General features: G+C 38.7%; 2 protein-coding genes across 4 annotated transcripts; one reads left to right on the top strand and one right to left on the bottom strand.

The window, feature by feature from the left end:
• The first annotated feature begins 3,487 nt into the window (after positions 1 to 3,487).
• Positions 3,488 to 8,251, top strand: tex9 (testis expressed 9). 3 transcript variants are annotated; one of them, XM_038702031.1, is made up of 13 exons: positions 3,498 to 3,568; positions 3,661 to 3,795; positions 4,453 to 4,589; positions 4,705 to 4,768; positions 4,875 to 4,951; positions 5,094 to 5,139; positions 5,256 to 5,338; positions 5,445 to 5,623; positions 5,912 to 6,003; positions 6,278 to 6,451; positions 6,570 to 6,704; positions 7,749 to 7,883; positions 7,974 to 8,251. In XM_038702031.1, exons 2-13 carry the CDS (start codon positions 3,784 to 3,786, stop codon positions 8,049 to 8,051), a joined length of 1,212 nt encoding a protein of 403 aa, XP_038557959.1. In that variant the 5' UTR covers positions 3,498 to 3,568; positions 3,661 to 3,783; the 3' UTR covers positions 8,052 to 8,251. The 3 variants fall into 3 exon arrangements, with proteins under 3 accessions (XP_038557958.1, XP_038557957.1, XP_038557959.1); XM_038702030.1 differs by lacking the exon at positions 3,661 to 3,795 and having other exon boundaries at positions 3,488 to 3,568; positions 5,460 to 5,623; XM_038702029.1 differs by lacking the exon at positions 3,661 to 3,795 and having other exon boundaries at positions 3,488 to 3,568.
• On the bottom strand, positions 8,195 to 13,138 carry mns1 (meiosis-specific nuclear structural 1). Its single transcript, XM_038702028.1, has 10 exons — positions 12,967 to 13,138; positions 12,169 to 12,378; positions 11,403 to 11,530; positions 11,195 to 11,297; positions 10,581 to 10,810; positions 10,036 to 10,252; positions 9,819 to 9,926; positions 9,013 to 9,270; positions 8,573 to 8,698; positions 8,195 to 8,501 (listed from the first exon to the last, which is right to left on the bottom strand). The coding sequence occupies exons 1-10, from the start codon at positions 12,967 to 12,969 to the stop codon at positions 8,391 to 8,393; spliced, it is 1,494 nt and encodes a 497-aa protein (XP_038557956.1). The 5' UTR covers positions 12,970 to 13,138; the 3' UTR covers positions 8,195 to 8,390.
• Positions 13,139 to 14,078: the final 940 nt, after the last annotated feature.

Below are 14,078 nucleotides of genomic sequence, written 5' to 3'. Positions count from 1 at the left end.
ATTCCTGAAGCATCTAAATAATCTTCACAACGCAAAGAATTAATGTGGCAGTAACAGGAGAGCAGCTCGTTCTTGAAGCAGGTAAACCTGCATACAGAGGAAGCTGTTCGTCATGCGCAAAACCCAACAGAACTATTTTATCCACCATATTCTGTCTCTTTCTGTGCATCTCATAAATAAATAAGAGCTGGTAGCTGCTGAGTGAAAGATTAGTTTCACCGGCGACATTCTCACCGTCGGACATCGGGGGGCAAACATAGATTTTGAAATGAAACATGTATAATGCCTCCTCTGCCTATCAGGTGATCGACCTCACCACAAATCCACACACCTGTTAATTTCAGGGCCTCTGATAAAGTGCCGCTTCAGGTGGAGCCCAGAGGACAGACACAGAGCTGGATCATCTTATTCTCTGCTAATTTGCAGGAGAATAAATAATAACAAAAATCTCTCTCTCGTTCTCGCTCGCTCCCGCGCGCATAACGTTAGTTAAGCGAGTAAAGTTCAATTTTCGGCCTCTTGTTGTTTGATTTTTTAAAAATCCTTCTGAGATCCGGGGCTTTTCAAAAAACATCCGTGGCTATAGCCCAGGGCTAACGACGCCGCTGCTGATAACTACCAGAGGAAGAACATAACTAAGTAGCCTCTTACAAGTACTTAAGTACAATTTTGAGATTCGTTTACTTTATTTAGTATTAGAGTATTTCCATGCTCCTTCATATTTCTAATCCACTACATTTATTTGCAAGGTGTAGATACCAGTAACTTTTCGGATTAATGTTTTACATAAAAACATGATATAACATAAAATGCAAACCAACCATTAACCAAATTAACATGCATACAGTGTGAATGGATGGCTAGGCCTTCCAGATATATCAATAGTATTATATAGCCTTCAATAGCAGGTATTCATTAAAGTGGGGCTATTGCTCAATTCCCAGGGGAACTGTCTGGGAAGTCATGTTTTTGGACAATGTGGAGGGTAAGATCTCCCTAGAAGGTTAATGGTATTCACCCATTAAAAGAAAATGAAAGGGAACTACTTGATTAAGTTCTCCTGTAAAATTATTAAATATATCAATCCCTTGTATTTAACAACTTGCTTGATATCTCCCTAACTATACAGATTTATGCAGGGTGGCAAGCCTTTGAGAAATGAGAGTTGGAAATCTAAGACTTCTGGATTTGATGAGTCCCTGTGGTGGGAAACTACCCACATCTGCACACACCAAAGTATAGTTTACAGGATAAATACTTCCTATCTTATGTGCAGATAATAGTAATTATTATATTCTTTATTTGTGGAGCACATTTCATTCATAAAATGCAAGTGCTTTACATTCATGAGCACTTAACGAGTAACAAATAAATACAGCATAAAATACAGCAGCATGCACATACGCACAAACACAAACACAGGTACTAAAAGGTAGCAAACAAGGCTATACAATCAAATAAATACATAAATAAAACTGTGTTTAATCAGTTAAAAGCAAAAGCATAAAAGTAGGTCTTGAGCTGCTTCTTAAAACTATTTATACAACAGAACGATGCTTCACCAAACTTTTTACTGTTCATTCTAGGTACATTAAGCAGAGCAGCACCAGAGCACCTGAGAGAGCGAATTGGAATATAATCAGATAAAAGGTTGGATAGATAATAAGGTGCTAAACCATCAATCACTCAAAATGTACTTTAAACATCCAAAGTGGACACAAAGTGCTGCACAGAAAAACAAATAAAAGACACTAAATACATAGCTCACATGAAGCTTAAAATACAAAACAGTAACAACCATACAATAAATTCAATACAATCAAAAAATGTCAACTTCAGGTTTCAAAGGCCAAGGAAAAGAGGTGGGTTTTAAGAACAGATTTAACAGACAGTGAAGATGTCTGTCTAATGAGCAGAGGTAGATCGTTCCACAGTTTAGGAGCTACCACAGCAAAAGCACGGTCCACTTTGACCTTACGCTTTGTTTTGGGCACATTTATGAGCAGTTGATTGGCTCACCTGAGAGAACGGGTATATATCTATAGGGGTGTAGCAGCACAGAGATGTAGGGTGGGGCAAGACCATTTAGGCTTTTAAAAGCAAGTAAAATAATCTTTGTGGATAAAAAAGTGGATCCTATAATGTTCAGGCAGCCAGTGGAGTGAGGCTAAAATGGGGAAAATGTGCTTGTGTTTACGTGTTCCAGTTAAAAGAGCGCTGCTGCGTTTTGTACCATCTGGAGACGAGCAATAGAGGACCCACTGATCCACACGAACAGTGCATTACAGTAATCCACAGGTAACACAGGCGTGGATTACTGTCTCAAAGTGCTGCTTGGAAGAATTGGCTTTATTTTGGCCAGTTTCCTCAATTGAAAAAAACTTGTTTGGGCGAGATGATCTGCAGAACATGATTAAGGAGAAAGAACACATTGCTTCTAAGATTTACAAATTGCAAACGACTCCCATGCGGATAGATGGAGTGCTCTTCAAGGCAATTAGGAGAGAGACCTGGGCGTGACCTTAGATACAGATGTTTGAGGTTTAGTTTTAGTAGAGACATTTACAAAGTCTCTAAAACTGTGAAAAACAAGCTGATTAACTTTAAAGTGACAACAGTACATATTTCACCCCAGTGAGAATGAACAGAATACGCTTGTTAGACTCTGATGTGTGTTGGTATTGTCAGCAAGACAGAGGGACTTTCCATCATATGATCTGCTCATGTCCAGTGGGCACTGATGAGGAAAGTGACAGTTTGTCTCCGGGTCTTTCTGAACAGCACAGTCACCAGGGACCCTCCAATGTGCCTCATTAACAACAGTCCTTGGTCCAAAAGCAAAGTTTCCAGTGTCAACAGCTTGTTGCACTGAACAACGTCTGGGGCACTGAGCTGTCAGTCAAACACTCAGTTAGCCAATGGTGATGCACCCCTGAAAAACCCGCCCATGCAAGACCTTTGCGTCAGAACTGCAAACAAAAAGTCAGGCAGCACAAACGAAAAAAAGCTGACAGTGAGAGCAAAAGCCTGGTCAGTGAGAAATCACCAGAGGGAGCTGTAAACAAGACTACTATTATCAAAAAAGTAAAAGACCAATAGTTTGTTTGCAAGTTAGGCTATATATTTTACTTTTGAGTATTCTTTTTTGCTTTGGTTAGTTTTATTCTCTCTCATTATTCTCCCTCTCTCTCTCGGTGTTTAAGAGGTTTTGTTATACTAAATTGGCACAAATCTGATTCCATACCCTTTCTTTAATCCTCCTTGGATAACTATGACCTGGATGACTGAGATTCTTTACAAAAGTTTTGTTTTGAAGTTTGTCATTAAGAATACAGTACATATATCATTAAATATTTTTGTTTTTGATTTCAGTACAACTTGGTGTTATACAACTTTTGTCCATGTTTGTTGAACGTGTGTTGAAATTTCGCCTTTTAATGTTTTAAAAAGGCTACCGTAGTGGTTACGCGTTTCTAGGCAACCAGAACCGCGTCGTCTCCCTGTGGTCACAATGGCGGAAAGAAGTTGTGATAAAAAGGGTCGTCCGCCCCAGACCGTCGTCCCTCAGGTTTGTACTGTCATTTCTTCATGTTTATATCTCATGTTTAACATAACTTTTAGTTTGCTACCAGCAAACAACAACAGATTTGTTTCCAACAGGTGAAGTCGCTCCCCTAAGTCAACAAACATCAACACAAGCTAGCTGTCTCTTCCAAGATGCTATGGACAGTGATGCTGAGATAGAGGAAGATCTAGCGTATATTTATATCACAAGCTAATCCCATGCAATTGAGGGTTTGTCCACAAACACTTCTTACAAATTGCTTTTCAGTTTTTACAACAGAAACAAACTGCTGTGTTTAGTTTACCTTTGAATACAAAATGTGTGGCCATATGCATAGAAAGTGCAAAACAATAAATCACATCCTCTATTCTTTTACAATTAACGTTAATCACTTCAGCCTGGGTGTAGAAAAATGTCCCTATATGGTACCACTTTGTACTGATTGCAGGGGGAAAACTGGAAAAAAGGGAAAAATGTTACTGATAATGCAATTTTAAGCCCACTAACAATAACTATGTTTGAGTTACTGAAATATGATAATGGTTTTTGGTAAGTTGCATAAACACTCAACATAAACAAACATCCCTTAAATTAGATCTGTGACCAAGATATGCACTGACCGCATAGACTGTATATAAAAAGACTGAGCCGGACATTTGATAGTCGAGAAAGTAAACTTGTCAGTGCTCCCTGGTGGACAAACTAAAGAACTGCACGCTCATCTTTGCCATACTGATAAGTCTGTAATAAGCTAATATTTTATCAGTCAAGCTTAGGGAAAACCAAGGTGAAATCCTAATTAATCAAAATAATGTTAAATCTCAAGAAATGTGAAATTTCCTCTTAGAAAATGAATGTTACAAAGTTTACTGCTTTGTCTTGTTCAGCCCAAGAAACGCCCATCCTCCAGCAGTAAGGCTCAGAGGACCAAGAGGGAGGAAGTAAGACCACAGGTGAAATCTGCCTCTGGTCCCACAAAGAATCTGATGACTGATGACCTTTTTGCTAAGGAAGAACAATACAAGTAAGATTACCTATTCTAATATCTGTTGGGTTTGCTTTGATGAAAATTGAAATAATGTATGTAAAAGATCTTCTTTGAATCAGTTTAATCTAGAAGGTTATTTTATTTCCTTCAGGCTCTTAAATGCCGAGCTGGAAGCCAAAACTGCTGATCTAGTAAAACAGGCAGAACAGCTTATGGTAAGTTATCAACGTCTTCACATCAGGTAGATGAAAAATCTAAGTTTTTTGGGGGGGGAGGGATTTGCTTGCTTGAAACTGGCTCGTCTTGTTCATCCGATTTTAGAGAGAACAGAGTGAAGTTCTGTCAAAACCCTTCTCCACCATCCGGCTCACAGACATTGAGGATGAAGAGGATTCAAGGTAATAAATATCTTTGGCTCATGCATGCCACAAGAATGACTGTAGTCTCCATTTACAACACTCCAGCCTGTAGGAGAAATAATGTTTTTTTTTCTTTTTTTGATTTCTTTCTTTCTTTCTTTATGTATGTATGCACCTACAGGATAATAAAGCCTCATCACTGCACTGTGCTGGAGCCCAGTGTGAAGGTAACTGTATTTCGGACACCTGCAGACACTTTTCTCCACAGACCACAGGTAGAGTTTGCTAATGCTGTAAGACTACATTACATTTAGCTGTTTCTATTTGCAATCCCTTTTCTTAGGTGGTGACCAAAAAAAGGCCCACATCAACATCACAAAACATGTGTGCAGGAAAACAAGGAAAGGAGCCTCGCTGTACAACAGCGTGAGTTTGATTGTATATGATTTTTAGAGCCCTGATTTATAAAGAAATAACAGTGTGTAGGTCAAACATTATGTTAAACATAGTCTGCAATAACATTCTTCACAAGGCTGCTTGATTTCAGAACCCCACAGGCGTCTCATCTGGATGATTTAGCAGCTGAAGAAGACGCAGCTGACTCGTTCCTAGCAAAGACGATACGAAGCATGGAGATGAAGATGGACGACACTGTCACTCATGAAAATGTTGTGGATGATCTGTCCAATGCTGGAGACAATGTGGGCTCAGGTAATTTTTATGCCGCGTCTCAAAAAGTAACCCTCCATTTCATTTATCAATAATGATAAAAATGAATCATTAAAAAAAGATTTCAACCAATTTAGTTCTTTTAACACATTTATTTTATTTTTTACATAATTTATGTACTTCTGACAAAAGTAAAATTTGTGCTTTGCTTTCACAATAAATAATTCAATATGCCAGTCAGCACACATAAATAGTTTGATTGGGGGTAAGTGAAGGACATTTTTCATGGGCTTCTAAGTCTGATTGTGTTCACTGCTCTTTTTTGTCAAGGCATTTCAGATGCTCAAATACGAGTTCTGAAGGCCAAACTGCGGATTATGCAAGAGGAGCTGGATCAACTTTCATGTGAATATTTTAAGAAGGTACTGTAAAATTTGTAGAATAACAATGATTTAGCAAGAACTGTTGTTGTTTGTGTCTGTCAGCAGAGGGGGACAGAGCTTCAGCTGAACAGCTGTGGTGGAAAATGAGGGTGGAAACAAACATGACACACATCTGTTAGACAAAAGTTACCATGTGATTATACCACCAGACTATAAACCAGTGGCGATTGCATTATTGTTTTTGAATCATTGTTTCTAATAGAACTCTAATATTGAAAACACCTCTTATAGATAACATTGTTTGTTGGTGCAGGATGATGAAAACGCAAAGCTTAGTGCAAAAATGAAGGAGATGGAGGAGGATCGAGCCAGGCTGCAGAAAACAACAAGCATTCGGCAAACACAGATTGAGAAGCACCGAGCTTTAGCAGAGGAGTCTGCCAAAAAATGTGAGGGTCTTCAGCTGCAAGTCTCTGCTTTACAAAAGGTCTGAGAGCATTTCTTCAAGTCTGACCGATTATTTCTTTCAACAAACTGTAAAATTTGAAACCATCTTCCATTACTGATATGAACTGCTCATATGTGATTACTCCCTGGCCGTGTAGGAAATAGAAAATCTGAATAGATCCCACAAACAAGCAGCAGCCGTCCACAGCACTGTGGAGGTTCGTCTGAACAGAGCCTTGGAGGAGGGGGAGAGGTTAAAGACTCAACTGAACAAGATGAAACAGATGAACAAGGTGAGCAAACTACACTGCTGATAAACAGACTCTTGGTTTTATTACTGTAATTATTCAAATGGAATTCTTTTCATCACAAGTTACAGATTTCACTTAGTATTAATAGTGTTGCAGACTTGCAAGCTAGCTATTCAGAACTAGGGTTTATTTTCAGGAGCTCACGTTCATGTTTTTGTTTATTTTGGATAAATGATTTGTCTGACAAAATGTGTTTCATCTGAATCATATAATATAACAAAAAGTACAATCTGATAGACATGCTCTATATGAACAGTGCAATGAGTTAACATCTTTTAGAAGTTGGTGCTATATAAATAAAAGTTAACTGAATACAATAACGTGTTGCAGATGTCTGTGTCTGGTTAGGAAATCGCTAAATTGAGCCTAACCAGCAGAAAATGTTTTGTTTTCATTCTTCACTACATGTCCTAGCAGCAGAGATGCTTGACTTCACTATTTAACCCATAGTGGACCAGAATTTAATAATAAAAAATTAAAACTTAGAAAAAGGAACACATTTCTAACCGTCACAAACAATTTCATCTTTACTTGAATATAAACAATCAATTCCACTTGTAGAGTGCATAGCAGCTAAATGTGGAGCTACAGGGTTCTTTTAAGCTATGTAATTATGAGCGTCTTAGTATTGTACTTTTGACATCAGTAAAATAAGAGAGGTAATGTGCTAAAGATCTTTAGAGTGGAAATATAATGCATCACCTACACAGTGATACTGAAAACGCTGATAAACTGAAGCACACAAAGTCCTGTGACCTCAACATTAAAACTGAAGCATGCAGGGAGATTAGAAAACTTTCATGTATAGGAGCAGAATGTTAAGCTGCACACAGGACTTGAAAATATCTGTCTAATGTGGAATATATTTGAAGGTCTTTTTAAACATTTAGGTAAAAGCACCAGCTACAACTTAATGTCAACGTGTTTTAATTGCAACCGGTTTGCAAATGAGACCTTGGGTTGCAAAAATGTTAAGGTTCTGCTTAACTTCTACTAATTTCAGTCTTTTAAATGCTTTTAAATAAGGACAAGAGCAGTGAGGAACAACAGAGTAAAGAAAATCTACTTGCTGAAAACAAAATGCTAAAAAAGCAGAAAGCAGAACTCATCGTGGGTTTCAAGAAACAGCTCAAGCTGATTGACATTCTCAAAAGACAAAAGGTAAGAGTCTCTACCGCACCCTATTAATATGTATCCTGTTCATATTTTTTATTTAAAATATTAACTGGCTAACTTTTTTTGTGTGTGCAGATGCATTTTGAAGTCGCAAAGCTGCTGTCGTTCACAGAAGATGAGTTCATGAAAGCTCTAGACTGGGGGAAACACTGAGAGGTCCAGCATTTAAAGATATTTCTATGTTGTGGAGTAAAAGTGTGTTTGTATATGGTGACAGTTAAAAAATTTGAAATTTGAATTCAGAGCAAATTTGGATTTGTCTCCTTATTATCACATCTAGCCACCAGACAACCTCAGAGCTTTTCTGGAAAGATTTTAATTCATCACAGTCCCAATAAAAAGATGTCTCTAAATCGTTTTGTTGTTACTGAAGTGTAACCAAGTGTTATCATGAATACAGAGGAATGAAGAACTTTGTGGTCACAAAACGTAGTTCACCGTAACCTTAAACTTCCATCTAGTGGCATAGTAAAGAATTTCAGGGGAAAACATTTACTCATCGCCTTCCCAGCCGTCTTCAGAGAAGATATCAGCCTGACGTGTCTTAAAGTTTTTCCTGAAGTCTTCGTCAAAGTGCTCCAGGTCGTCTTCACGGAGCAAGCCCTGAAAATAGAAACACTCGTGGTCACACACACCCTCCTCAGGTTCTTTATGACTCAAACTCTGCCTCATACCTTTGGAAGGTATCCTAGGAGTTTTGTTGCGTGACGTTTAAGAAGTCGCTGCCTCTCTTCTTCAACTATCCGTCTACGCAGTGCCTCTCTCTCCTGCTCAGTCGCTCTTTCTTTAGCCTCCAGTTCCTTGAAGAGAGAGATAAATGTTACAAAGATGATACACTACAGAGGCAGTGTTTTATGTACAATGTGTTTATGTGGATTGAATTAATCTTTTACTTTCTGTGGTACAGTTACAAGTTCTCTTTTCGTGTTGGGATACAACATTGTTGTCCTTAAAGCTTTGAAAGTGTTAAATAAACATCAATGAGATAAAACTTGGTTGCTGCTACCTGTTGCCTTCCACAGTGTAGTACCTGCAGTACAACGTCTAGAAAAACTACACCAGCACCACCTTGTTCTTGATCTAACTATGCACACAGAGAGAGCGTGGTTTGTACCATGTCAGCCTCCTGCTGCCGTCTTCTGTCCTCTATCAGTTTCTCCACCTCACGTTTGTGCTCAAGCTGCTTCATGCGTCGTTTCTGGGCATTCATCTGCTCTATCCGATCGTCCTCTGCAAACTTAGCCATCATCATTTTCCTGAAGGCCTCCTCTTCCTCTTTCTCTGCCTGCCTCTGCATCTCTTTGAAAGCCATCTGCTCCTGGCGGGTCCGCTGCATCATCAGCCTCTGTTTGATTTTCTTCTCCATCTCTTCCTGAGAGTTTAAAAAATATATATTAAGATGATTCAGGCAAACTCGGAACTCTTGCGTGTCTCTTGTCTCATGAGCTGCAAATAGTGCAGTCAAAATTCCTGTTAATTAATTCTAAGCTTTACCTAATTGTGATGTTAAGATTGCTTTGTTCAAGAGGTTTGTGGTGGACAGTGAACACGTGTTCAGTTAATGATGCTCTACACGTCACTTACAAAATACAACTTAGCATCATAATGCCACAACTATTAGCTGACTAGCTGATTAAGCCGTAATTCATCAAGCAAAATGCCAAACACTGACAGGTGTAGCTCTTCAAATGAGACAATGTGCTGCTTTTCTTTGTCTTACATGATTGTTAATTTATTATCTTTGGGTTTTGTACAGTTGGTCAAACAAAACAAGCAATCTGAGCAGGTTACCCGCATATTTGTAATGGTGTTTAATAACTGTTTTCTTACATTTTGTAGACCAAACAATCACTTAAAAAATTGACAAATCAATCGACAATTACTTCTTCTAATCATTGACAGTAAAGCAACAATACTTACAATATCTCTCTGCCTGTTCGCCTCTTCTTGTTCTTCTAAGCACAACTCCTCACGGATTCGCTCCATCTCTTCACGCTTCTGCCTCTCCTCTTCAATCTTGTCAGACAGCTAGAGAACAGAGAGGAGTGACGTATATGTATAAATGTGTGTCGTTGAATGAATGGATGAAAGTATGGACATTTAAAAAAAAAGGAAAAAAAAAAAGAGTTGTCTTAACTATTTTATGAAGATGCTCTTTTGCTTCTTCTTGCTCTCTCATCTTGGCCGTTCTAGTCGCCTCCATGTGCTCTTGATGGCGCGCAAACTCCATGATGCGTCTGTTCTCGGCCTCCATCTTTTCTTGCTCCATGCGTCTCCACTCACCCTGCTGTCTCTTGAATTCTTCAATGTGCTGCTGAGTGGCTCTGACCTTCTCCAGTTTCAGTTGTCTCTCCCTTCAAGAACAACATAATATTTCAACAAACCCATCATTCTACCACACTCTTAATGTTTCATCTGGAAGGGAATGGTTGACACTTTGAAGACTAGATTTGAAGTGCAGACCCATACTGAACCAGCAAATTAAAAATATACACAGTGTTAGTTACATGAATAGAATCAGTGATTGAATATGTAAGTCACTTTTAACTGAATGCAATGGCAATTTTGCAGCTCCATGGATATTACATGACTTGTAAGTTCTTGCTCATACCCCTTAACTATTCTGTTCAGCAGGAAAAAAGTACAAAAAAAGAGTGCAAGAATTAGTAATGAAAGACTCACATCTGATCCTCCTCATAAATCTTCCTGATAACCTCATCAACCATAAGCTTCTCTTTGAGGAACTCCTCGTATGCCTCTTGTCTCTTGCGCTCCCTCTCAATGAGCTGCTGCTCCAGCTCTCTCTGATACTGCAGAAGCTCCTCGTGGCGTTTCTGTGCCAGCTTCTGCTGCTCACCGGCTGTTCGCTCATGTTCGCACTTCATCTTGCGAGCAAAGTCTGCCTCCTCACGCTAATGTCAGATAAAAGACATACACAGAACATAGTCTGTAGGCTTCAACTCAGAAATATTCTGTAATATTATGAATGTCCACTTGAAATTAATGTCTTGCAAAGTTAAAAGTTACGTTGTTAGGAGGAATATTGACATTTGTTACTCCTAAATTGACGTATTTCATAAATATGGGCCCTGATGCATGAAGATCCTTTTCTCAACAAAGTGTACACATATACTCCTTACAGCATTTTCTATATTTAATAACATTGGATCTCTGCCGGGTGGCTATTATGCAAAGAAAAGCATCTGGAGTTATTTAAAGAACAGAATCAATCTTTTACAACCGGTGGTTCAGATTGTTGTTGATAAATGACTGAAATGGACCAGGACAGTGCTCACCATGGTCTCAAACCTCATAGCCTCCTGCTCAGCAATCTGTGCAGCTCTTTCCTTATTCAGATATGCAGACTTCAGCTTTGACTCCAACTCTCGAAGCTCCATGCTGAAAAGTATTCAAAAAGACTTAAACGTGAACAGAAGGAATGAAGAGGCCAAAGCAGATAAAGACGACACAAAAGCAAGAAGAATATACAGTAAGTGTTCGTACCTGTTCTCTTTAATATACTGCCTCATTTTCTCTTCTCTTTGAGTCTCATAGTTGATGCGGGCCAGCTCTTTAGCCATTCTCTCCTCTTGTTCAAGTTGCTTTTCTCTGTTTATTCTCTCCTCCTCTGCCTGCAAGTCAAATTTAATTCTGGTGATCTGCATCTGAGTTTAGGTAGGTTACAGTTAATACCTTGATATTACAGTGTAGTGTTGTGCAAAGCAATGCTTTTTAAAGTCTGAATCTCGAGACACCAATGGGCCGTGATTTTTACAGTTTTAACTACCGATTACCAATAACGCAAAAATAAACCAATGATCAATGTATTTAGACTACTGCTTATTATAACAGCTTCCTTACAATTCCTCCACATTATCCACAAAATTAGGTGTGTCTCCACCTGATGTTGACGTCTGAATCACCATTGCCAGTTGTGATTTTGTTTTCAGTTGAGTATATAAAGTTCAGAACAAAGTGATAAAAATGTTTTGGAAGTGGCCTTAAATAAAAATTTCAAGGAAGTCTTTAACAATTACATTTCATTTCCTCTTAAATAATATTTGTATATTCCATTTTATTTGGTCATCACACTAGAAGAGTCAAAGAAACCCTGAGACCATCCCCACTACTACCTAGTTTCTTCTAATGGTGGACCAATATGCAGAGCTAAGAAAGAGAGATAAGAGGGCTGCTATACTGTATTTAAACAAAAATAATTGTGGAGTGGAAACATGTTAGCTGTCAAACACTGCACTAATGAATAACACACCTTCTGCAGAGCGCTCTCCATTTGCCTCTCCTTGAGTTCTTCCTGCACCTGTCGCAGGTATCTCCTCCTCTCGAAGCCCTCCTCGTCCCGCAGACTGGCCTGCAGCTGCCTCTCCCGGTCCACGCGCCTGGTCTCCTGCTGCCTGTGCTGCTCCTGACTCTGGCGCTGAGACATTAACCTCTGCCGCTGACTGTAAGTCCAGTTACGACTCTGTCCCGGTGAAATAAACACATAAGTGTTTACAAATTGGGACAGCTGTAGAAATTTGTTTTTGCATCAACTTTCAAGGCTTCATTTACTTCCATTGCAGTAGAATAACCAAGAAGGTAAAGACAAAATTTAGGTCAGCAAAAATAATGTATATTTCAAGGAACACAATTTTCAGGGATCAAGTAATGAGTTAACAAGTCATGCAGCAATGGAAGTACACGAAGCCTTGATGCAAAAACACAATTCTACAACTGTCCCAATTTGTAAAAACCTTGGAACAGCCTGTGTGATCCTACAGTGAAATAGTGAACAAAGCCGGTAGTGTTTGTGAAACAAACAAATAAAATCGTGGCTCCAGTTGTGTCATTATCTTTAACATCCTCCCATGTAAATCTTATAGTATAAGGAGGGCACCAGCAACCTGTTGCAGCTGTGTATGCGTTCAAACTTAGGCTAGTTATAACGTAAATTATTAATAAGTTGTGATTTATCCTGTACTAAAATAAAACAGTGTAACGTTAGTAACCTAGCTGCTCTGTTTGCAGCGGTCAAGCTAACATTAACTTCGGTTTGGCCACGAGGATTTACCATGTTTGCGTTGCTTTGCGTCGATTCCCTCCTTCTTGAATTAAGTCCTCTTGACTCTCTGACTCTTTGGATTAATTAAGCTCAAATAAGTTTTCGATGCACAGCGGCCATGAGCTTAATTAATCAGTCGCAGTTGACCCGAGGTGTAGCTAGGTCTCCTCAGTTGTTTGGCGTCCAGTTGTCCTGGAAACGCCGCGTCTACTTACTCTCAGCCAATAAAAATGAGCGTCCACAATGACGTCAGTTCCGGGAAAATCTCCTTCATCTTACAGTATGAATAAATGTTCACAATCAACTATCAATTAATGCAATTATATATGTTTTATTGTAAATATGGCTGCTGAAAGATGGAAATCTCCTTCACATCACTGACATTTCTCATTCATGTTTATGTGCCATGGTGTTTCAATTTTAATTAATTTCAGAGAAAATGCACATTGATCAACATCACTGTAAATCAGCCAGCGTTAGCAAAAAGGATCAGTTTCAACATACACATTTTTCTGCTACCTTTGACGATACAGAAAGAATACTTTCAAGTCTGGTATTTTTCATACAGGTTTTATAATCCCCTTTAAAATAAGTGTAATTGCAGCTAATTTCCAGGCTACAGATTTTAGCTTCTTAAGAAGATTAAAGAATGCATTAATAACCTTAAAGACATAAGAAAAAGACTCTTTAGGAGTATTGTGTCTATTCCAAAGGCTTCAGAGTTTTTAGAAAATCGCTTATATTTTTCTGTATGACTGTTTCAGTGACATTTGTTCAATTTAAAACTATTTGTGTGGCCTCAGCAGCAGCAGATTTTACTGAATCAACAAAAAAAGGTATTGAGGGCAGTGGCAGTATTTGTGTCACTTAAGTTGCCATTTACGGTGATTTTTTAACCAACTTTCAGCTTTACCACTAAGCCTCCCTTATTGTTTTTGAGCGTTTCCTAATTGCGGTTGTATGACCCTTGCTTCACTTACTACATCCATAAAATATTTGGCTTTTTGTTGTTCCTCAACATTTTTGCCTGGCAGCATTTAATTGCTGCTTTAGGAGCCCTGTCCATTTCCTTCATTCATTTACAGAAGGTTGCATGTGTACACGGTTACTGTTGAAGTGGC

This window comes from Micropterus salmoides, unplaced genomic scaffold (genome assembly GCF_014851395.1).
Source record: "Micropterus salmoides isolate LMB-PRFRI ecotype aquatic unplaced genomic scaffold, ASM1485139v1 Ms_hic_scaffold_6, whole genome shotgun sequence".
Lineage (NCBI taxonomy): Eukaryota > Metazoa > Chordata > Actinopteri > Centrarchiformes > Centrarchidae > Micropterus > Micropterus salmoides.
Note: the sequence above shows the minus strand (reverse complement) of the source record. Positions and strands in the feature narration are given on the sequence as shown.

Bases quoted from the DNA above. Each gene is read 5' to 3' on its own strand.
- tex9 (XM_038702029.1), top strand. From the start codon at position 3,512: ATGGCGGAAAGAAGTTGTGATAAAAAGGGTCGTCCGCCCCAGACCGTC. The intron at 4,590-4,704 runs GTAAGATTACCT...TATTTCCTTCAG, and splicing joins GCTAAGGAAGAACAATACAA to GCTCTTAAATGCCGAGCTGG. The intron at 5,339-5,444 runs GTGAGTTTGATT...ATTCTTCACAAG, and splicing joins GAGCCTCGCTGTACAACAGC to GCTGCTTGATTTCAGAACCC.
- mns1 (XM_038702028.1), bottom strand. The intron at 9,271-9,818 runs GTAAGTATTGTT...TTAAACTCTCAG, and splicing joins CGAACAGGCAGAGAGATATT to GAAGAGATGGAGAAGAAAAT. The intron at 8,699-9,012 runs GTACAAACCACG...TCTCTCTTCAAG, and splicing joins GGCAGCAGGAGGCTGACATG to GAACTGGAGGCTAAAGAAAG.